At 56.6% G+C, this 23,612-nt stretch overlaps 2 protein-coding genes across 2 annotated transcripts in view; both read left to right on the top strand.

Moving 5' to 3' along the window:
• CACNB1 (calcium voltage-gated channel auxiliary subunit beta 1) overlaps window positions 1-23,612 on the top strand; it is a 240,425-nt gene that overhangs the window by 183,276 nt on the left and 33,537 nt on the right. The gene's annotated exons all lie outside the window — the stretch shown is intronic.
• STAC2 (SH3 and cysteine rich domain 2) lies at window positions 2,628-18,452 on the top strand. The gene is made up of 11 exons (XM_050762785.1): window positions 2,628-3,182; window positions 10,013-10,319; window positions 11,334-11,431; window positions 11,607-11,697; window positions 13,770-13,882; window positions 13,976-14,048; window positions 14,138-14,208; window positions 14,666-14,763; window positions 15,435-15,486; window positions 15,861-15,998; window positions 16,588-18,452. Exons 1-11 carry the CDS (start codon window positions 3,093-3,095, stop codon window positions 16,690-16,692), a joined length of 1,236 nt encoding a protein of 411 aa, XP_050618742.1. The 5' UTR covers window positions 2,628-3,092; the 3' UTR covers window positions 16,693-18,452.

Below are 23,612 nucleotides of genomic sequence, written 5' to 3'. Positions count from 1 at the left end.
CCTGTCTTGTCTGGGCTAAGTGCCACTCTGTACTATCATCTCATTCATTCTAGCAGTGGGGTAGGCACAACTACTGTTTTTCAGATGAAGAAACCAAGTCTGTAGGCCTGACGCGGTGGCTCACGCCTGTAATCCCAGCACTTTGGGAGGGCGAGGCAGGTGGATCACCTGAGGTCAGGAGTTCCAGACCAGCCTGGCCAACATGGTGAAACCTGTCTCTACTAAAAATACAAAAAATTAGCGGGGCATAGTGGTGGGCGCCTGTAATCCCACCTACTCGGGAGACTGAGGCATGAGAATTGCTTGAACAAGGAAGCGGAGGTTGCAGTGAGCTGAGGTCCTGCCACTGCACTCCAGCCAGGGTAACAAAAGCTAGACTCCGTCTCAAAACAAACAAACAACAACAACAAAAAAAACAAGGCTCTAAAAGATTGCGTTATCTGCCCAAGGTCACACGCTTAATTAGTGACCATAGCGGCACTGGACGCTAAGGAACCCAAAGCCCCTGCTCTTTGGGAGGAGACGGGGGCATCTCCCCCAGAAGATCTCCAAACTCAGAAGAAGGCCCTCAGGATAAGTGGAGGGCCTGATGTCCCTGTCTCAGTGCTGCAAGCATCCCAACGTCTGAGCTGCCCTGGGAGGGGAGGCTAGACTGGCCTGGGCTGGGCAGGAGGGAGAAGGACAGTCCAGTGGGGGATGGGAGAAGGTTGGCCATGAACAGGCCTTCGGGGAGAATGATTTGATGGCGCTCAGGCTCCATTCCACCTTCCTCAGGAAATCTCGAAGTCAGAGCCCCTACAACCATGAACCCTCACTGTGCCCTTGTCCTACTTCTGCCACTGGCAAATAAATCTCTATTCCTGGACATGGTAACCTGAGTAGGGCTCCAGTGGTGAGCTCGTGCTTGGGAGGGTAGAGATCCTATGAATGACTGTGTGCATGGTGTGGGGGTGGGGGTGGAGGGGAGGTGTTCACCCCACCCCTCGACTTCCAGGCTAGCATAAGGGCCCCCTTCAGCACCCCAGGCCCCCCATGTGGCACCCCCGTACCCACAATCTTACCACCCACAGCAGAGGAGAAGGGAGACTTAAACCCAGAAGTCTCTCCACCCACACCAGGGAAAGGTTCTCTCAGCCACCAGTGCATCTCCCTTTTCTTGGGCAGACCAAGAGAAGCCAGATCTGCTGGTCAGAGCCAGAAGGGGCAGAAGAAAAGGGGGCTGGAGATGAAGGACGGGGACCTGGGAAAATGGGTCCCACATAATCAACATGCATTAGTAGAGGTATCTTGGTCAGGTGTGGTGGTTCACACCTGTAATCCCAGCATTTTGGGAGGCTGAGGCAGGAGGATCACTTGAGCCTAGGAGTTTAAGACTAGTCTGGGCAACATAGCGAGACTCCATCTCTACAAAAAAAAATGTAAAATTAGCAGGATGCAGTGGCATGTGCCTGTGGTCCCAGCTACTTGGGAGGGTTGAGCCCAGGAGGTCCAGGCTACAGTGAAGTGTGATCAAGCCACTGCACTACAGCCTGGGCAATAGAGCAAGATCCTGTCTAAAAAAAAAAAAAAAAAAAAAAGAAGAAGAAGAGAAGGAGAAGGAGGAGAAGAAGAAATATTGAAATATCTTGAATGGGTGCAGTGGCTCATGCCTGTAATCCCAACACGTTGGGAGGTCAAAGTGGGGAGATCACTTGAGCCCAGGAGTTGGAGATCATCCTGTGTAACTCTGTCTCTACCAAAAAAATTTAAAAATTAGCCAGGCATGGTGGCTTACGCCTGTGGTCCCAGCAACTAAAGAGGCTGAGGTGGGAGGATTGCTTGAGCCCAGGAGTTTGAGACTGCAGTGAGTTATGATTACACCACTGCACTCCAGCCTGGGTAAAAGAGTGAGACCCTGTCTCTAAATAAAAGATTAAAAAAAAAAAAGAAGAAGAAGGTTATTGTCAGAGCAGGTGGAGAGAGGGGCATCTTGGAGGGTGAGGACCTCTTCCCCCACCTCTCCGTATTATCCCCTGATCTAACTCCAGTTGTGGTAGGATCTTTAGGAGGGGAACGTGTCTTAGAGAAGTTTGGGGACTTTGGGTGTGAGGACTGAGACCCCATCTCTGCTGAAGTTCAGACACCAAGACTGGAAGGAGATAGAGCCATCCTGCTTTCCATCACAAGGAGGAATTGTCCGGCCTGGCCTTTGACACATACACCATAGTCCAGGTGTGTATATTTGGAGAGAGCCTTTTCAGGGTATAGAGGCATCTAATTAATGGCACAGATGGGTCCCCATTCTTTCTTCACCAACCTCTGGCATCTATCAATCTTCGCTCTCCGGAAGTCCTAACTTCGATCTCACTCTCAGCTATCTTGCTGCGGCCCCAACCTATTTCTAATCCCTGCAACCCATCCAGACTCTACTATGATCTCCCCAAGCTTCCCTCAATCTGATCACGCCCCTCCATCCCGGGTTTTTCAGTGTGAAACTCCCTCCTCCGCTTCTTTCCCCGCCAAGCCCCGCCCCATCGTGTCGAGCCCCCCAAGACTCCGCCTAGCTCGCCCTCCTGGCCACCGCGGCAGCCAATAGCTGAGAGCCTGATTTGCAGGGCGGCGCGGGGGAGCGGCGGAGGGCAGGGGGCGGGACCAGGCGACCTCCTAAATCAAAGTTGGGCGGCGAGGACTGGGCGGAGGGGCCGCCGGGTGCCGGGCTGGGTCCGGCGGGGGAGGGGAGGGGATGGGGGGCGGGCGCAGAGGACGGCGGAACCGGCCGGACACGGACAGCTCCTTGGCTCCCTCCCTCGGCTCATCCCCGCCACCCCACTTCCCTCCTCCCCGCGCTGCGAGCAGCATCCTCTGCAGACCCTCGGTGCTCGCGCCCGGGGTCGTCCCGCTCCTGCGGCTCGGCGTGGTCGCCTCGCCTCGCCCGCCACCCCGGCAACTTTCTCCGCCTGAGCCCGCGGGTTGGGGGCTGCGGTGCCCGAGGCTAACTGGGGGCAGCCTCTGGAGAAGGGCTTCGGAGTCCCGGAAACGCCCGCCACCCGCAGCCTGCCCGCGGCGGGCCTGCCGTCGGATCTCGGCACCCTCTCCTCCCCTCTCCCCGAACCATGACCGAGATGAGCGAGAAGGAGAACGAACCGGATGACGCGGCCACTCACAGTCCCCCAGGGACCGTCTCCGCCCTCCAGGAAACCAAGGTAACTTGGGGGGCGCGAGGCCTGTCCCCGCCCCGTGCGCCCCGGACCCGGGCGCCCTCTTCCTGGCGGGGTCCTCCTGTGGGCCCGGGCGTCCGAGGGTCGCGGTCGCGAGGCCGGCGTGACCACTGAGGCTCTGCGCCGCTCCCGGGGGGAGGAGTGGGTTGGCGACGAAGGGCCACGAAGACCCCCCAATCACACCAGCACCGCACGCCCGCGCGCGCCATCGCGACCTTCCGGGGAGGCGGCCACTGGTCTTCGTTGGAGAGATGGGCGCAGCGAGGCCGGAGGGCGCGCGTGGAGCGGTGCGGGCGGGGTACGCGCCCGGCTGTGCGTGCGAGGCGCACCCTCCATCGGCCGCCGGGTCCCAGTCCCGGGCTCAGTCCGCGCCTCTGTCCTCGCTGGTGTCTCTGAATTTGTCTCTACAACCTGCGTGTCTGTGTCTTGGTGTCTCTGTGTGCGTCTTTCCCCGTCTCTCCCGGCGCCTCCTGGTGTTTATCTCCGCGTCTCAGCGTGTCACTCCCTGCCCCTCCGCAGTCCTGCATTCCCCGCTCCTAGCCCGGTTGGGCTCGGGGAAGCGAGGCCGCGGCCGGGGGTGCGCAGCTGCGGAGTCCGCGCGGGGGCCTGCGGCAGCGCCAGCCGTCGGTCACCGGCGGGGACGGGGGCCTGCGGTTGTGGCTCCGGACCAGAAAGACAGGCAGCCCCACTCCCCACCACGGGAGCGGGACCAGGGGAGGGGGAGCGGGTAGAAGCAGAAACAGAAGTAATTGTAATTAATGAATGTCATCATTAACCCTAATTATGGATGATTGTTACTCCTGCGGGAGTCACCGTGAATAAATTACTCCCCGCGAAGGCGGGCGGAGCCCAGACTCCTGGCGCTGAAAGTAGTGGGGGGGGGAGGCCGCCGCTCACACTCAGCACTCCCCCCAGCTCTAATCCGTCTGCTCCCTTCCCAAGTTCTAGGTGCTGGCGACTGGCCCGCGAGAAGTTCTGTTTCTGCGGGAGTAACCTGAGCGGGTCTGGGGATGGGGCAGAAAGGGCTGTGCCAAGGGCGCGCCCTGCCCCCTCCCAGACTTCAGGCCAAGACCTCTTCCCTCCCCCTTTCCCCGGTATTTTGTTCCCATCCTGCTCCTGTTCTCCAGAGGCGAAAGGGGACAGTGAGGACCAGAAATGATGGGAGCCTGGGCTCTGGAGGCATGGCTCGCTCTCTGGGCTTCTTCCCACTGTCCCCCTTCCTCCTTCTTCCATCTTGACCATCCCGCAGGAGCTGAGGTTAATTCAAGGTCAAGGTCATCAAGGGAGTGATCGGGAGGAGGCCGTAGGGTCAGGGTGGACTCTGGCAGAGGCACCCCAGGGAGCCCCCATCCTACACCAGGGGACCCAGCGGGTCTCCATGTTCAAGTCTTCACATGCACACCTGACCCTCTCTTGCCCCCTTCTAAAAATGAGACTTTGGTCTGTCAGGCCACAGCTGTCTCCCCTTTAGAGAGCCGAGTCTCAGTCTCTCCTGGGAAAGGACTAAGATGTTTGGGTGGGAGGATATTGCTTGGAATATTTGTGACAACTTCTGTCAAGCAGAGGGTCTGGGAGCTGAACCTCACCTAAGTCCAATACCCCTGACCTCGGTTGCCCTCTAGTCACCCTGGGAAGACATACACAGTCCCCCTGCTTGCCTCCAGGGCACTGGGGGCCTTCCCAGGCCCTGCTCTGTTTCCCACACGGAGGCCTGTCCTCTCCAGCCCCCTCTGTGGGAGCTCTGGAAGGTGGGCAGGAGTGCGGGGTGGTGCTGCCTCAGTACTCCAGGAAGCCGCCTGCTCAGCTGTGTGGGGAGGGGCGGTCAAGGCCTGCAGATCGGCACCTCTCCGTCTTCCCAGGTCAGGACCCTCCAATGTTGTCACCTCTGGGTCTGAGCTTGGAGATCCAAGGACCAGGGGAGAGGAGGGGTTACACCTCTGATCGGGCCCCTCTGTGCCAGGCCAGCTGGAGCCCTGGCCCTCCGCCCCTCCTGTATACATCACACTTGTGAAGGATTCTGCACTAACACAGACTGGGCTGTGGGTCAGGTTGGGGGTATTCAGCAGGGCAGAGGTGGGCAGAGAGAGAACTCAGGACCCCTGCTAGCCTTCTTCCATCCCACACCTCAGCCTGGCCCAAAGAAGCTCCTGTCTCCAGACTGTGTGGGTGGAGGAGATGGAAGACAGTGCGGTTGGGTGCTGCCCACCCAGCTCAGTGTGAGGCAGGTACAACAGAGGGGGCCAGTGCCCATTAGGCAGTGATGCCAACATTCCAGCCGCATTCATCAGTGTTGTTGCCCCCTGGGAATCACTGGCCAGCCTCCTGCTTGCCCCCAGGCTGAATCAGCCCTGCACCCAAGCCACTCAACAACCCTCCTAGTGAGTCCTCCTCTCTTGGTCTCCATCCCTTCTTACCACATAGGGCCTGCCCATCACCCTTTGTTGCCACCCCTGGGAGGACCACCCATGCCATCTCTGCTCTGAGTCAGCTTGCACCATGTCCGCCACCACCCACTGCCAGATGCCTCATGCCCTTTCAGGAGATGCTGTGGGGAATTGAGGAAATAAGGGGCCGTCCAGAGTATGGGGAGATGGGGAGGAAACAGGCAGGCCCGGCCCTGTCTCTGGGAGGGGGTTCAGAAGAACAGACGCGGTGGTCCAGGCTCCAAGCTGGACAAACTCTGGGTGCATTGGGAGGGAAGAGTGACCAGGCAGGCCCACTTGCCAAGGTACATGTCAGCTTCTCCCCATGCCAGAGAATGGGTCCCAGGGAAGTGAGGGCACCAAAAATATAGTGGGGGGAAGAGGTGGGAAAAGGTCCTCTCCAGGAATGAGGAGGCCCAGGAGCAGGAACACCTGGCCTGGCTAAGCCAAAATGTGGTTTGGGTAGCCAAGCCAGACGTCTCTGGAGTGGGCAGGCATCAAGTCATTTGGCAGAGATGCCCCAACCCAGACCTGTAGCCACAGTCTGCCATTTGCCAGCCACCCCAGGTGGCATGTCATTCCTTCCCGCTTCTCCACCGCCCCCCCCCTCCGGGATCTGGGGCTCACAGCCAAGCCAGGGAATCGGCCGGCAGAGTCGGGGCTGCCCTGGTACCCTGGAACATTCTGTTCCAGAGGCCTCTGGTACCCAGCAGAGGTGGCTCTTGGCACTGAGACCAGGGGGCACCAGGAAAGGATACAGCCTGAAGGGTAGGGAGACTTGGAACCTCCTCCAATGATGATTACTATGGAAACAAGTGCCTGGGGATGGGGGGAACATGATAGATGATGTCTTCAAATATTTGAAGGGCTGAAGTGTATGAGAGAAAGTAGCCCTTTCTGGAGCCAAGGGAGGAACAGGGCTGATAGGCGAAAATCCCCGGGAGGCAGGTTTCAGCTCTATATAGGGAAGCACTTTCCAGCGATTGGAGCTGCCCAAAGATGGAATGACTGTCCCAAGAGAATACTTGCTTCCCATCACAAGAGGTGACCAACTCTTGAGAGGGGACGTGGCCAGGGCATCTCAGGGTGATAAGTTGGGGTCTGCTCTAGGTGACCAGTCTTCCAGGTCCCTTCTCACCCTAAACTCTGATTGACCTGATGGACAAGCTCCTGGCACAGCTGAGAGGCGAGGGTGAGGGCCCAGGCAGGGCCCAGTGCAGCAGGATGCTCCTGGTGCTTTGGGCTCAGCAGCCGGAGCTGCCGGTTCAAGTCCTGGCTCTGCTGTTTACCAGCTGAGGACTCCTGGGTAGGTAATTGAACCCTTATGAGCCTCAGTTCCTCATCTGAAAAGTGGGACAGTAATTATCACTACCTCCAAGGGCAGCATCAGGATTAATGAGATGCTGCATATAAAGTGCTAGCTCAATTCCAGTGTTCTGACCACAACAGCCCCTCAGAGTTGTAAGTTTCTGGGGATATTTGGACCTAGAGCCTTGTATTGCTTAGAGAGTATCTCGTCTTGGCCGGCGCAGTGGCTCATGCCTGTAATCCCAGCACTTTGGGAGGCCGAGGTGGGTGGATCACGAGGTCAGGAGTTCGAGACCAGCCTGGCCAATATGGTGAAACCCCATCTCTACTAATAAAAATACAAAAAATTAGCCGGGTATGGTGACAGGTGCCTGTAATCCCAGTTACTTGGGAGGCTGAGGCAGGAGAATCGCTTGAACCTGGGAAGTGGAGGTTACAGTGAGCCGAAACTGCGCCACTGCACTCCAGTGTAGGCAACAGAGCGAGACTCCATCTCAAAAAAATAAAAAAAATAAAGAGAGTATCTAGTCTTCCCGGTCTGGCACAGTGGCTCACGCCTGTAATCCCAGCACTTTGGGAGGCCAAGGTGGGCAGATCACGTGAGGTCAGGAGTTTGAGACCAGCCTGGCCAACATGGTGAAACCCCGTCTCTACTAAAAATAAAAAATTAGTTGGGTATGGCAGCACGCGCCTGTAGTCCCAACTACTGGGGAGGCTGAGGCAAGAGAATGGCTTGAACCCGGGAGGCGGAGTTTGCAGTGAGCGGAGATCATACCATTGCACTCCAGCCTGGGTGACAGAGTGAGACTCCATCCAAAAAAAAAAAGAGTATCTAGTCTTCCCTCTTGGAGGTGGGGAAACTGAGGCTCAGAGAGAAGAAGTGAGGTGATTTTCCTTCAGGTAGCAGGTTTAGTTTTGCCCCCAGCCCCAGCACATCCTCCAGGGACCCTGTGTGCTCCGTGCCTGAGGTCCCTGGACAGAACAGTGGATGGTTCACCTGCCTCTAGGGGCCCACCTGAGCCCCCAGAGCCACACTCAGCCCTGGCTGGCCCAGAGCCTGACCTGGGCCGGGTTTCGTGTTCTCATTAATTGTCTCTCCAGCCTTCCACCTCTGCTCCAAGGCCCAGGCATCTGGGGCCCGGAGCCTTGCTCCTCATAGATACACAAAGAAGCCCACAGTGCTATCCAGGAAGCTGGGTTTGGAAGGCATTGAGCACTTCAGTGTGCCAGACACCCCAGGGCTTTGGCCTCCCAGCTGGCACACCAGAGCCTGCCTTGTGCCCAAACATCCCCTCTGCTTCCCCCTCTGTCTTGCTGCCTGCTGGCCTCCCGGAGGCTGGAGGGGCCACCACTTCCATCCCCTTGGCAGGGTGGCCAGGCAGGCAGCCATGGCACACAGGCTGCCCAGCGTGCCAGCTGGGAACCCTGGCCAAGTCCCTCTGCCTGGAGCCAGGCTGCTGGCCCCTGTTTCTGTCTCTGGTAGAAAGGAGTGGGCAGGCGTAAGGCGGCCCTCAACGGGAAGGGAGACAGACGGCCAAGGCTCTGGGTCAAGAGGTTTCCAGACCTCTCTCTGGGAAGACTCAGTAGGGTGTGTTTGAGTGAGAGGTGGAGATAGCTCTGGCCTCACTGCAGAATCGACCCTGCCCTCCAGAACGCAGGGTCCATGGAGAGTCCAGCAGCTGCCTTATGTATTCACCAAAGGCCGCTGACTGAGCACCTACTATGTGCTGAGAGCCTGCGTGGGGATTTGAAGCCAGCAACTGTGCCCATCCTCAAGGGGCTCACAATCTCCTGGGGGAGTGAGAAAAATAACAAGCATCACCTGAGCGGAGGCTGTGGTGGACGTTGGGCCGGATGCAGCGGACACCAGCGGAGGGAGTGGGTCATGAGGCAGAATTCCTGCAGAAGACAGTTTCCCGGAGGAGGAAGGGCCAGTGGAAGCACATTGGCAGGATAAAGAGGGTATGGACTGAGTGAGGCAGAGAAGAGGACAAACATGTCAAAAGCTCAGAGGCATAAAAGCATGCATGAGTTCGAGAATCCTCATTTCTGGGCTGTAAAGGCACAGGTTGGAAGGATAGGTTTGGCTAAGTTGCAAGGAGAGCCTCACGGCTGGGGCGAGAGCCTTGGACGCTGTCCTGAGGAGCCAGGAAGGCATCACCCCGCAACAGCTGTATGGAGGGCAGGTGGAAGCAGGGGGCGGGAGGGGAGGCTGTGGCCTTGAAGCAGGCTGGGGCATAAGGGCCTGAACTAAGGGCTGTGAGGTGATGAATCAATGGGAGGGGAGGGCTAGAGAGACGTTCTCGGGGGAGAATCAGTCCCAAGGATGAGGGTCTGGGACGACCACTCCTCACCCCCCACCAGCCTGTTCGAGAACACAGGTGGATACTATGTTGCCCAGGCTGGTCTCCAACTCCTTGGCTCAAGGGATTCCCTCCGGCCTCAGCCTCCCAGAGTGTTGAGATTATAGGCAGGAGCCACCACACCACGCCTATTTTTTTTTTTAAACTTGAGTAAATGGTACACCCATGCAACAAAATACTTTGTAGCTATAAAAAAGAATGATGAATCTATTTATGTATGGGTATGGAATGATTTCCAAGATTTACTGTTTATGAAAAAAAACAAGGCACAGGAAATATAGTATACTACCATTTCTTCAAGGAAAAATGGAACTAAACCTCTTAAACTTGTTTCTATCCAATTTCACATAAAAGTCTATATTTCTTTTGAAAAATTAGAAAACCTGGCAACACTGGGCTGGCCTTATAGACAAGCCTTAATTGGCTTGAGGAGGTCTGCAGTTACTCCCTGGCCATCCAGTCTGCCACAGTCCCCACCACTCTTGATTGCCCGGCCAGCACTCCTTTCTCCACGGAGGTCACCCACCGGGCTCTTGTGGCACCTGAGATTGCGAAGCATTGTCAGGACCTGGGGAGCCTCTCTCTCCCTGTTTCATTTCGCTCGGCCCTTAGCCCCCATGCTGCTGCTGCTGCCGCCCCTACCTCCAGAGACACCCTGAGGGGAAGCCCACTGTGGCCAGCCCCCTCTAGGCTCCCACTCACAGCTCCCTCTTCTTCTCAGCTCCAGCGATTCAAGCGTTCCCTCTCCCTCAAGACCATCCTCCGAAGTAAGAGCGTGGAGAACTTCTTCCTTCGCTCGGGCTCTGAGCTCAAGTGCCCCACCGAGGTGCTGCTGACGCCCCCAACCCCACTGCCCCCTCCCTCCCCACCACCCACAGCCTCGGACAGGGGCCTGCCCACCCCATCCCCCTCCCCATGCCCAGTCCCACGCCCCCTGGCAGCGCTCAAACCAGTGAGGCTGCACAGCTTCCAGGAACATGTCTTCAAGCGAGCCAGCCCTTGTGAGCTGTGCCATCAGCTCATTGTCGGTAGGTGCCTGGGCACTGAGGCGGCCTAAGGGAGGGGACGGCGTGGGTGCTGGGGAGTGGGCCCATGTTGCTGCCCAATATATTATTGGGTTCTTGCTGTTCAGGGGCCCCAATACTAACTGTGCCTCTTTTATTTTTATTTATTTATTTATTTTTTTTGAGACAGAGTCTTGCTCTGTCTCCCAGGCTGGAGTGCAGTGACACGATCTTGGTTCACTGCAACCTCCACCTCCCTGGTTCAAGGGATCCTCCTGCCTCAGCCTCTGGAGTAGCTGGGACTACAGGCACATACTACCATGCCCAGCTAATTTTATTATTTATTATTATTATTATTTTTTGAGACGGAGTCTTGCTCTGTCGCCCAGGCTGGGGTGCAGTGACCAGATCTCAGCTCACTGCAAGCTCCACCTCCCGAGTTTATGCCATTCTCCTGCCTCAGCCTCCTGAGTAGCTGGGACTACAGGCGCCCGCCACCTCGCCCGGCTTGTTTTTTGTATTTTTTAGTAGAGATGGGGTTTCACCGTGTTAGCCAGGATGGTCTCGATCTCCTGACCTCGTGATCCACCCGTCTCGGCCTCCCAAAGTGCTGGGATTACAGGCTTGAGCCACCGCGCCCGGCCGCCCAGCTAATTTTAAATTTTATTTGTAGAGATAGGGTTGTGCCATGTTGCTCAGGCTGGTCAAACCCTGGGCTCAAGCAATCCATCCGCCTCAGCCTCCCAAAGTGCTGGGATTACAGGCGTGAGCCATTGCACCCACCCCTAACTGTGCCTCTTACCCCCGGCGGAGAAAGGAGCACCACCAGGCGTGGCGCTATACTCAGTGTCACTGCTGCATTTACTAATGACTCTGGCTTCCGTGCTCCCTCATACTCTACTGTGTGAGGGGTAGGTGCTGAGCCTCAATGCTGGCACGAGGATGCCCAACCCTTGCTCTCCTCGTGCCATAACGTGCCCCTCCTTTGACCTTTGCCCATGGGGGTGTCCTCAATTGTTGAACCCAAATTTTTCCTAGGAAACTCCAAGCAGGGCTTGCGATGTAAGACGTGCAAAGTCAGCGTCCACCTCTGGTGCTCTGAGGAGATCTCCCACCAGCAATGCCCAGGGAAGACGGTGAGCGGGGACCCAAGCAGAGACGGCCAACTGAGTGCTGCCAGTACTGTCACATGGGGGAATGAGTCTCCCTCGGGGCTGCTCCTTCCTGTGGGGTGGGCCCTGGGCTTGGGAAGGACCAAGTTCTCCATGGGCCATGACCTCCTCAAACCCTCTGTGACCTCTCTTGCCATAGTCCACCTCCTTCCGCCGCAACTTCAGCTCCCCTCTCCTGGTACATGAGCCGCCACCAGCCTGTGCCACAAGCAAAGAGTCCCCACCCACTGGTGAGTGCCGCTGTCACTGCCCTGGCCGCTGTCCCTGCTCCCACTGTGGTGTGATGAGAAATCAACATCCCTGATCATCCTGGCCAACACGGTGAAACCCCATCTCTACTAAAAATACAAAAAATTAGCTGGGCGGGGTGATGGGCATCTGTGGTCCCAGCTACTCGGGAGGCTGAGGCAGGAGAATTGCTTGAACCCAGGAGGTGGAGGTTGCAGTGAGCCAAGATTACACCACTGCACTCCAGCCTGGGCTACAGAGCGAGACTCCATCTTAAAAAAAAAAAAAAAAGAAATAAACATTTCTGAGATGGGTACGTGAGTCACGTTGGCACAGACAGTTCTTGGCTCTCCTACCATTTCCCTTCTCTGGATGCTCCTGTCCTGAATTTGGGGTTCATTCATTCATTTAGTCATCATTCCTTCAACAAGCACTTCATTAAGCACGTACTAAATGCCAGGCACAGTGCTGGACTCTGAGACACAGTAGTGAAGAAGGTGGAATTTATTGTCTAGTAAAGGAGATAGGACTGAAACGGACAGTCATGCAAATCATCAATCAATCACCATCAGTATGAGTGCCTTAAGTGGGGAAGATAGAGAATAGAGCATAGAATGTGTGCTGACAGCTGGGTGTGGTGGCTCGTTCCTGTAATCCCAGCTACTTGGGAGGCTGAGGCAGGAGGATTGCTTGAGCCCAGGAGTTGCAGTCCAGCCTAGACAACATGGTGAGACCCTGTCTCTAAATTAAGAGAAAAGAAAAAGCTCGCTGTCTTCATCTGCAAAATCAGGGAAGACTTCCCAGAAATGTGAAGGATGAGGCACAAGGGGTTCATCCATTTAGGATGTGGAAAGACTGGTGTGGGGTAGAAGGAAGCCTGAGAAAGGAAGGACAGGGAGTTAAAGAAAGGGCAAAGTGCAGAGCATGGTGGCTCACACCTGTAATCCCAGCACTTTGGGAGGCCGAGGTGGGTGGATCACAATGTCAGGAGTTTGAGACCAGCCTGACCAACATGGTGAAACCCCGTCTCTACTAAAAATACAAAAATTAGCTGGGCATGGTGACGTGCACCTGTAATCCCAGCTACTCAGGAGACTGAGGCAGGAGAATCACTTGAACTCGGGAGACAGAGGCTACAGTGAGTGGAGATCGCGCCACTGCACTCCAGCCTGGGCAATAGAGTAAGACTGTGTCTCAAAAAAAAAAAAAAAAAAAAAAAGGAAAGAAAGAAAAAGAAAAAGAAAAAAAAAAGAAAGGGCAAAGTGGCTGGGGCTGAGGGAGGATGATGGAGCGGGGCTGTAAAGAGACCATGGGTACAACTAGGCGCGGTGGCTCAGGCCTGTAATCTCAGCACTTTGGGAGGCCAAGGAGGACGGATCACTTGAGGTCAGGAGTTCAAGGCTAGCCTGGCAAACATGGTGAACCCCATCTCTACTAAAAATGCAAAAAAAAATTAGCCGGGGGTGGTGGCAGGCGCCTGTAATCCCAGCCGACAGGAGAATTGCTTGAACCTGGGAGGTGCAGGTTGCAGTGAGCCGAGATGGTCCCATTGCACTCCAGCCTGGGCAGCAGAGCGAGACTCCATCTCAAAAAAAATAAAAGAGACCATGGGTACGAGGCTTCGGGGTCCATTTTATGGTAGTCTTTTGGACTTTCTTCTAAAGGCAATTTGTGTGTTTCTACAAAACTGTTCTGGCTGCTGTGTGGATTGGCGGGGCTGGAGTGGAAGCAGGGAGACCAGTTGAAAGGCCACAACAGTTGCCGAGAGAGTGTGGTAATGTAAATGAGACTGCTAGCAGTGGCGATGGAGACATGTGGACAGGTTGTAGGGATGCTGGGAGGGAGGACTAGGCAGTGGAGTGGCTGTAGGCAGTGAGGACAGCGAGGAGTCAAGGATGCTCCAGGTTTCTGCATGGGCACCATGGGAAGACCCGGAGCCATCTCTGGGAAGAGGAAGACCTGGGAGGGACAGGTGAGGGGGCAGCTGGGGAGCTCAGCCTGGGGCATGCTGAGCTGGGACTAGAGATACAGGGCTTCAGGGCAGAGCCAGGCCTTGAGGGTGGATGTTCCGCAGGGGCCAGTGGGAAGGTGGACCCTGTCTATGAGACCCTGCGCTATGGCACCTCCCTGGCACTGATGAACCGCTCCAGTTTCAGCAGCACCTCTGAGTCCCCGACAAGGAGCCTGGTATGGTGGGCAAAAAGGGGGGTCTTTTGTGGAGGGGTGTCTGAGCATGACAGTGGGCTTGGGGGCTGAGCCCTCTCCTCTCTCTGTCCCTAGAGTGAGCGGGATGAGCTGACCGAGGATGGGGAAGGCAGCATCCGCAGCTCTGAGGAGGGGCCTGGTGACAGTGGTGAGTGGCAGTGGGCACCAGGGGCAGGAATGGGGTGCAATGGAGGGTGCTCCCTGCTGCCTCTCACCCTCTCCGTCTCCCGCCCCTAGCATCTCCAGTATTCACAGCCCCAGCAGAGAGTGAAGGGCCAGGACCAGAGGAGAAGAGTCCTGGACAGCAGGTGAGCCTGTACGGGCACTGGCCTGGAAGGCCAGGGTGGGAAGTGGGTATAATTTCTCTTTGTCATTGATTCATAGGGGGCAAGAGCATGGTGCGTGGGGATTCACTGCTTCCTTACTTATCCTCAGAGATGGGCAATGCCAGGATGAGAGGGCATGGGGGCAGGAGGAGTTACCCTCCCACCCCAGCCCACTGCCCATTGCACCCATTTCTGCTGTCCCAAAGGCAGGCAGCCTCAGGGTACAGCAGGCAGAAGGGGGCTCCCCTCTCCATGCCCGGCCCAGTGCCCTTTGGGGTGGGTGAGCATAGCATGTACAAGGGCCTCACTTCTCCCTGCCATTGACCCAGGACTCACTGTGTCCTCTCGCAGCCCCCAGGGTAGCACACTCAGAGCGAGTGGAGAGTGGGGGGAGTGAGGGTGGTGCTTTCCGGTCACCGACCCTGAGATTCTCCTGCAGCCCCCCAAAGCCGCCCTGCGGAAGGATGTGGGGCCCATGTACTCCTATGTCGCACTCTACAAGTTTCTGCCCCAGGAGAACAATGATCTGGCTCTGCAGTAAGTCCCCTTTGTGACCTGGCCCCGCTGGGCAGCTCTGCGCTCCTAGACCTTGGAGCACAGTGTGAGGGGGGCTTTCAGGAACCTTCTCCTTGCATGCTGGAGGCTGCTGAGCCCAAACAGGAGCTGGAGCTGCCCAGGGTCTAAGAGTGACTCATGCTAATCTCGTGTCTCCTGCCCTCTGCCTGGGCTGCCCAGAGAGTGCCTGCTGTACCTGTAGTCACACAATGTCCTCTGAGGGCATCAATAATCCTCTCCCAGTGGGGCGCGGTGGCTCAGGCCTGTAATCCCAGCACTTTGGGAGGCTGAGGCTGGCAGATCACTTGAGGTCAGGAGACCAAGACCAGCCTGGCCAACATGGTAAAACCCCATCTCTACTAAAAATACAAAAATTAGCCGGGCATGGTGGCAGGTGCCTGTAATCCAGTTACTCGGGAGACTGAGGCAGGAGAATGGCTTGAACCCGGGAGGCGGAGGTTGCCGTGAGCCAAGATCATGCCAGTGCACTCCAACCTGGGCGACAGAGTGAGACTCTATCTTAAAAAAAAAAAAAAAAAAATCCTGTCTCCCAGCTGAGGACTGCAGGTCCCCAGGAGGTGCCCAGGGGCTGCTAGGACAGGGAGGGGCACGACTCCCTGCTCCAAATGAGACCCTAGCTCTGTCCTCCCCAGGCCTGGAGATCGGATCATGCTGGTGGATGACTCTAACGAGGACTGGTGGAAGGTGACTTGGCAGGGTGGGGAGTGGAGGGACCCTGGTAGGCACCCCAGCAGCCCCCACCCCCAATAGGCACTGCCCCCACCTTCTCTCCAGGCCCCGAAGACAACCTCTCCTCCAACCACTGGTCCCAGCCAAAACTAGGACCAACCCTTGGGACGTCCTCTCAGTTTTGACTCTCCTTGCCTCAGCCTTGTCCCTCTGCTCACCTCATGCCATTCCTGGCCCAGAAGGCACGTGGGTGGGGGCTGGAATACAGAGAGCCCCAGATCTGGAGGATGATGGCATTGGCGCTGAGTGGGAACCGGGTCTTGAGAAAGCAGTGGTGGGCAGCAGGGGTGGGGTGTGGTGCGGGTGCTCATTGCCAACCTCATCCCCAGGGCAAGATCGGCGACCGGGTTGGCTTCTTCCCAGCTAATTTTGTGCAGCGGGTGAGGCCAGGCGAGAATGTTTGGCGCTGCTGCCAACCCTTCTCCGGGAACAAGGAACAGGGTTACATGAGCCTCAAGGAGAACCAGGTGAGTGCCTGAGGCCCAGCCCAGGCCCTATGGCGGAGGGAGGGAGTGGGTGGCGGAGACAGGCTGCAGTGTGGGGGCAAATGTTCTCTAGGAGGAGGCTGATCCTGGCAGCTGGGGGGAAAGTGGGTTAGAAAGAAAGCGTTGCAGGGCCCTCCTGCCAGCCCCTGTTGGGGAATTTGGGCTGGTGACCAACAGAGACAGGAGACTGAACGACATTGGAGGGAGCTTGGGTTAGAGCAGGAGCACTGGATTCAGAGTCTAAAGCTCAGGTTTGAATGCTAGCTGTGGCTTTTTGTGTAATTTGAGGCAAGTCCTTTTCCCTCCACCCGCTCTGTGATGGGGGTGAGGCAGGGCAGTACTCTCCAAGGTCAGCCCTGAAGCACTGCTTGGCATCTGCTGATGTCCTGGTCTTGCTGCTGAGGCCTCTACACTTGTGGGATCTGGTCCCATCACTCCAGCAAAGGGCTCTATCCACATCTGACACTGGTCCCATCATCCCCCAGCGTGGGTCCCCTGGGGGCCATGGGCAGGACTCAGGGCCAGGGCTGCAGGCCATGCCAGGCCTCAGCTCCATGTCTCTTTGGCTCAGATCTGTGTGGGCGTGGGCAGAAGCAAGGATGCTGACGGCTTCATCCGCGTCAGCAGTGGCAAGAAGCGGGGCCTGGTGCCAGTCGACGCCCTGACCGAGATCTGAGAGGAACCAAGGGAACCCAGACGCCATCCTCGCCCATGCCTGGACCTTGCTTCTGGCCAGGAAGGGGATCAGGCCCCCTTGTCCACTCCATACCCTTCCTCCCTCTTTCTCTCTCCTAAGTGCCACTTACTGTGGCTTAGGAGCCTTCTGTACTGAGGAAGATTTTATTTCTTGGGTGGGGTGCCCTGAGTGGGTTGATCCTCTGGGACTTGGCAGGGATGGGGTGGGGTGGGAGGGAATGAGGAAGCTACAGGTAGGTCCGCCCAGCTCCCAGGCACCCCAGTCCACTTGCCGGGCTGAGTCCAGCCCTGAGGAAGGTTCCTGGGGAATTTCTTTGCTGCTTCTCCCAGCCTTCCCCTGCCAACACACCCTGCGTATGCCTGGCACACCCCTCTCCCCACAGAGCCTCTCTTGGGTCTATGTGTGTGTGACCGTGCATCTGCTCCTTTGCAAGTGGGGTCTTGGGAGCAGGCCTTTTTGTGTCCTCGGCCCTCCACCCTAGGTGGGGAGGGGACCCAGGGCCATAGGAAGGTCCTGAGTCTACCTCCTGGTCTCCACCTCTGTCATTCCGTCAATTCTCAGGAAAGTTTTGCAGGAATCGCTCCCATTACTTGAAACCTGGGCCGACAGAGGAGGGGAAGGCTGAGGTCCCTGGAAGGTGTGACAAATCAGAGACTGTCCCTTCAAGTAGAAAACCCAAGAGCTGGCCGGGTGTGGAGGCTCACGTCTGTAATCCCAACACTTTGGGAGGCTGAGGTGGGTGGATCACCTGAGGTCAGGAGTTCAAGACCAGTCTGGTCAACATGGTGAAACCCCGTCTCTACTAAAGGTACAAAAATTAGCCAGGCATGATGCGGATCTGCCTGTAATCCCAGCTACTCCAGAGGCTGAGGCAAGAGAGAATCACTTGAACCCAGGAGGCGGAGGTTTCAGTGAGCCGAGATTGCGCCATTGCCCTCCAGCCTGGGCAACAGAGCAAGACTCTGGCTCAAAAAAAAAAAAAAAAAAGAAAGAGAAAAAGAAAAGAAAACCCAAGAGCTACCTGGACACACGGAAACCCAACTGAGAACAAAACCCTGGCCCATGCTTGGTCAAAGCAAACCCATTTCACTGTCAGGACCCCTGGTCACACAGGAACCACCCGCCAGGGAAGCCTGTGACTGTCAATTCCTGTCCCAGGCTTTGCCCGGCCGCCCCAGGAGTCCAACCCTCTGGGCTGACCTTTCTCCCACTTCTCTCCAGGCTCTGCAGGGGACAGGGCAGGTGCTGCAGGAGCCCCTTTGCTGGCTTTATGTGCTCCCTTGTTCTGGACACAGAGCCCTGGGAAAAAGACGGGTGGAAGACAGACAAGGAAGGTGGAATGTTCTATTTGGCCAGCAGGAAATGGGGTGGGTGGGCATACACAGAGAGGACCCCTCTCTTAATACAGGCTGCTTTTCTCGGTGCCAACCTCCCTCCCCCAAGCTCAGATCCTCCTCTTATGCCCTTGATTGTGCCAGCCCATGCCACCCCCATCCTGGGCACAGTTACACCCTCCCATGCAGTGGGAGAGACACAGACCCTCCTACCCAAAGGCCCCTGCCCCACTTCTCCCCCGCAAAGCGGGGTCTCAAGCCACACTGCCCTGTTTGCTGCCATGAGGCCCCCCCAGCAATATCCCAGGGGCGGGCCCAATGCCCACTGTACATGAGGCTGCATGATGGGTCTGGGGCCTTGCTGAGCCCCCAGACACCTAATTAAATGTTTCTTGTCCCAACCCATCTTCTCTGTGTCTCTCACTGGGGCAGAGGAAGGAAAGGGGCAGGGAGGCGGGGAGTGGGGTCTGGGGATACTGAGAGGGACAAGGCTGAGGGTGGAAGGATTCCTCCATCTCTGAAAGGAGGGGTGCTGGGCAGGCGGCAACATAGCAGGGGTCCCAGGCCTCATCCCCTTCCTCCAGCAGCCCGAGGAGGGTGGGGTCTGGGGAGAGCCAAAAGGGGACCTGAGGAAAGTGGGAGGAGGTCTGGGGACGCTGGAGGGAAACGGCTTGGGTCTGCGGTCACTTTCCGCCTCCACCTGCACCTGAGTCGCGCGAGGGCGGACACACTCCTGCGCGCCAGGGCCATCGAGACCGATCTTGCTCACCCAGAGGTGCCCTCCGAGGCCGGGCGTGCCAGGGGTCTGGGAGGGCTCAGTACCCACCCGAAGTCAGCCTCACCCCCGCAGTCCCCCAAGCCGAAGACAGAAACGCTGGCGGCGGGGACAGTCGTGGCCCGTGGGGCCACGGGATGAGTCAGTCGCGCCTGTCATCGGAGCCCAGCACGGAGGGGCCGCACCCCTCCCGCCGCCGCGCCCGCCGCCCACCGCTCTGGCAGAGCTGCCTCCTTCCCCTCCGCCTGCCCAGCCGCGTCATCGCCACGGCGAGCACGTCCCGTGCTATTTATAGGCTGAGGGGAGCGGGGCGCGAAGGAGAGGCGGGCTGCGGGGGTGCTGGGGCACTGCTGGCGCTGCCGGGATGCAGAGTGGGGGCTGTCTTTCCTGATGAGCGCCCCCTCCTCCACCGGTTCTGGTTCACAGCCCCCGCCCCCTGAGTAAGGTAGGCCAGGTGGGCCCAGACCTTGGGTCCTCTCCTTGAGCTTTCTTTGGGCCCCTTGACCCAGGGAAGGCCCTAGAGGTTGGGGTTGGAGAGAGCCGGGAAAGGAGGGTGGCCCTCCCTCCTAGGATCCCCAGCCGTGGGAGTGGAAGAAGGGGTCATAAGCCCAGTGTGAACGCTTAAAGAGAGGAACTCATAAATAGGCACCTACTGTGCCCAGGGAACCGTGCCAGGAACTTGATGTTACTTAATCCTCTCCAGGATCCCGGGAGGCGAGTGGGGGTGTCCTCCTCTCACAGGGAAGAACTGAGGTACAGCCAGGTTAGGTGGCTTATCCAAGGTCACACAGATTATCCAGCTCAATCCTGCCCTCTTTATACATGGGGAAACTGAGACCTGTAGTGGGCTAATGACTTGTCCAGGATCACCCAGCAAATTCGTGATCAAGCCAGTCTTGGAAACTGTGGCTTTTTCTTCTCAGTTCAGCTCTTTCCCTCCCCTGCCCTGGCTTCCTCAATGCCTTAAACCAACAAAATGGAGACAGAGACACCCTGAGACGCTGGGCCAGAGGCTCCAGGGGTCAAGAGCCTGAGAGCCTTGCAGCCACGCTTTCTGCACACCCAGCTGTGTGTCTGCCACCAGCCAGCAGCTGGCCTGGACGCCTACCCCACTCCAGCCTATTTGCCGCACTGCTGAGCACAGCAGCTTTTTCGGGTGGCTGAGCCCCCTGCAGCATGCTCACAGCCTAGGGCCTGGGAACAGCTGGTGCCCCATTGTAGCCTTTGCCCTCCTCTGTGCCCACTCTGGGGGTGGACGGACCAGCAACACCACTGGCCTGGGGCAAAGGATGCCTAGGAAGCTACTGGTGATGCCATCCCACCATTTGGCTCTGTTGTCTCTGACCCACATGTGCCCTTCATGCCCCCCCACCCACAGGCTGAGCTTCACCTGGCTTGTACTGACTGTGGGATGAAGGTTCCCTGGACTTTGGGGAGATGCAGAAAGAGGAGGGAGTCTGGAGAGATGAATGCTGGAGGTGGAGGGAAGAGAGAAGCAGCCGCTCTGTGCAACCCCACCCATTTTGCCAGCACTGCTTCCTTTGGCCCCTTCAACCTTCTTCATCCCCATTCTTACCCCCTGCCCACCCAATGCCTAGGCAGATGGGGGCACCTGCCGAGGAGTGCAAGGAAGGCAGCTTAAGCCTCCCTGTGCCTTGCAGGAAGCCAGCCTAGGTTAGCCCTGCCGTAGCCTCAGAGGCAGCACTGGAAGGAGGCCAGGCCCCTCTGTATTCTCTTCTTCAGCTCACAGCCCTGCAGTAGCAGCTGTGCTCAGTGCCTCTGCTGCACCCCAATCTGAATCACACCCTCCCACGTCGGGAGACTGCAGCCCAGGAATCAGAGTCAGGCGCCAGTGTTCGTGCAGCACTGAGGTTCTGCACACCCCACTTGTGTCTGCCACCAGCCAGTAGCCAGCCTAGTCCCCCCACCCCCCAGCCTGTTTGCCGCACTGCTGAGCACAGCAGAAGAGTCACTGGCTCCTCTGGGTCTCTGTTTCCTCCTCTAGAAAATCAAGCGTTGGGTTTGCTCAGGAATTCTTTACGTGGTGAGGGTGTGGGTCACGAGCTCCTTGAAAGAGCGTGGAATATTATGATAGGAACACTTGTATGATCTTGAAAGAAAAAACGTATTTTTTTTTTTTTACTTTTTTTTTCTTTTTTTTCTCTGAGATAAGAGTCTCACTCTGTCGCCCAGGCTGGAGTGCAGTGGCTCAATCTCGGCTCACTGCAACCTTTGTCTCTTGGGTTCAAGTGATTCTCCTGCCTTAGCCTCCCAAGTAGCTGGAATTACAGGTGCACCACGCCTGGCTAATTTTTGTATTTTTAGTAGAGCCAGGGTTTCACCATGTTGGCCAGGCTGGTCTCGAACTCTTTTTTTTTTTTTTGAGATGGAGTCTCATCCTGTCACCAGGCTGGAGTGCAGTGGCGCAATCTTGGCTCACTGCAACCTTTGCCTCCTGGGTTCAAGTGATTCTCCTGCCTCAGCCTCCTGAGTAGCTGGGATTACAGGCGCGTGCCACCACGCCCAGCTAATTTTTGTATTTTTAGTAGAGACGGGGTTTCACCATATTGGTCAGGATGGTCTCGATCTCTTGACCTCGTGACCCGCCCACCTTGGCCTCCCAAAGTGCTGGGATTACAGGCATGAGCCACCGCGCCCGGCCACTGGTCTCGAACTCTTGACCTCAAATTATACACCGCCTCTGCCTCCCAAAGTGCTGGGATTACGAGCCTGAGCCACCGTGCCCAGCCTACAAATTATTGTTGATATTTTTGTTTTAGAGACAGGGTCTTACTATGTTGCTCAGGCTGGGATGCAGTGTCTATTCACAGGCACTGTCATAGCTCACTGTAGCCCCAAACTCCTGGGCTCAAGTAGCCATTCCCTCTCAGCCTCCGGAATAACTGGGACCACAGGGTCACACCGATGTGCCTGACACGACACATCTTTTTTCTTTTTCCATAAGTAAGGAAACAAGAGGACACATCTTTTAATCAGATTTTCCCAAGGCTAAGCAGTTACTTTAGGGGTTCTTTCTGCTTGGGACTCCTGTGGGAGTGGATCCCTCCTAGGCACTGGCCTGGGAAGGGGTTGGAGGCCCACGACGGGAAGAGGCCAACTTCAGGCCTGGGGTGAGGTGAAGAAGTGGGGGAAACCCAAGGCCTTCCAAGAGGTAGGTTCCTACAACTTCATAACCCATCTTTTTCTCCCACCCCCCAAAATAAACAAAAACAGAACCAGAAAAACAACTCCAGTGAGGCAGCAGCTGACACCTGCATCGACCTGTGAGCGAGTAGCACCATCTCCTGGCCCAGGGTGGAAACCAGCTTCTGCGCTGCAGGCTCTGGAATACTGGGAGGGTCTTATATTGGGTTACCTCATTCTCCTTTTTTTTTTTTTTTTTTTTTTTGGTTGGGGGTTGGGGGACAGGGTCTGGCTCTGTCACCAAGGCTGGAGTGCAGTGGTACAATTTTAGCTCACTGCAGCTTCCACCTGTTGGGTTCAGGTGATCCTCCCACCTCAGCCTCCCGAGTAGCTGGGACTACAGGGGCGCACCACCATGCCCGGCTAAATTTTGTATTTTTTGTAGAGATGGGTTTTCGCCATGTTGCCCAGGCAAGTCTCAAACTCCTGGGCTCAAGCAGTTCTCCCATTTGGCCTCTGAAAGTGCTGGGATTACAGGCGTGAGCCACCACACCAAGCTTCTCCTGTCATCTCTCTACTGCATGGAGGGGTTGGGGGTGGGCAGTCGCCAACAATACCCAGCCTTCTCTGTGCCAGGCCTGGGAAGTAGGTGTCCCACACACCAAGCTGGGAGCTTGGCCAAGACACTTCCCTTTCTAGGCCTGGGCTTCCCCACTTCAAAGGGCAAGAGCTAATAATGGGTAAAACACACGTGGGCTACCCCAGTGACAAGGGTGATCCACAAGTCAGTGTCCTCTCATCCCAGGCTCTGATGCATATGATGGGGGTCCTCAGGACATTTTTTTCCTTTTTTTTTTTTTTGAGATGGAGTTTCGCTCTTATTGCCCAGGCTGGAGTGCAATGGTACACTCAACTCACAACTACCTCTGCCTCCCAAGTAGCTGGGATTACAGGTATGTGCCACGTCTGTCTACAAAGAAAAATACAATTTTGTATTTTTAGTCAAGATGGGTTTTCCCCACATTGGTTAGGCTAGTCTCGAACTCCCAACCTCAGATTATCTGCCCACCTCAGCCTACCAAAGTGCTGGGATTACAGGCCTGAGCCACTGTGCCTAGCCTCCTTGGGACATTTCTTAAGTGTGCACTTCCCTGCCTTCTGCTACCCACGTGCCCATACTACACAGAACGGGATGAGGACACCTGAGGTAGAGCTAAGAGGGGTCTGCTGGCCCTGACACCAGCCAACCTGCCATTCCCACTCAGGTCTTCCCCTTTCTCATCAGCCCATTACATCCCCTGAAAGAGGTAGGGGGTTGGGCACAGTGGCTCACACCTGTAATCCCAGCACTTTGGGAGGCGGGTGATCACCTGAGGTCAGGAGTTCCAGACCAGCCCGACCAACATGGCAAAATCCCATCTCTACTAAGAAATACAAAAATTAGCCAGGCATGGTGGTCGGTGCGTGTCATCCTAACTACTCAGGAGGCTGGGGCAGGAAGAATTGCTTGAACCCAGGAGGCGGGGATTGCTGACTGCACTCCAGCCTGGGCAACAGGGCAACTCTGTCTCAAGAGTTTCAACTGTATCTCAATAAAGCTGTTTAGTGACAGCTTAGGTAGTCACCAGTAGTCCAAGCTCAGGTCC

This window comes from Macaca thibetana, chromosome 16, assembly GCF_024542745.1.
Source record: "Macaca thibetana thibetana isolate TM-01 chromosome 16, ASM2454274v1, whole genome shotgun sequence".
Lineage (NCBI taxonomy): Eukaryota > Metazoa > Chordata > Mammalia > Primates > Cercopithecidae > Macaca > Macaca thibetana.
The sequence above is the reverse complement of the archived record's forward strand: the minus strand, read 5'-3'. Positions and strand labels throughout refer to the sequence as shown.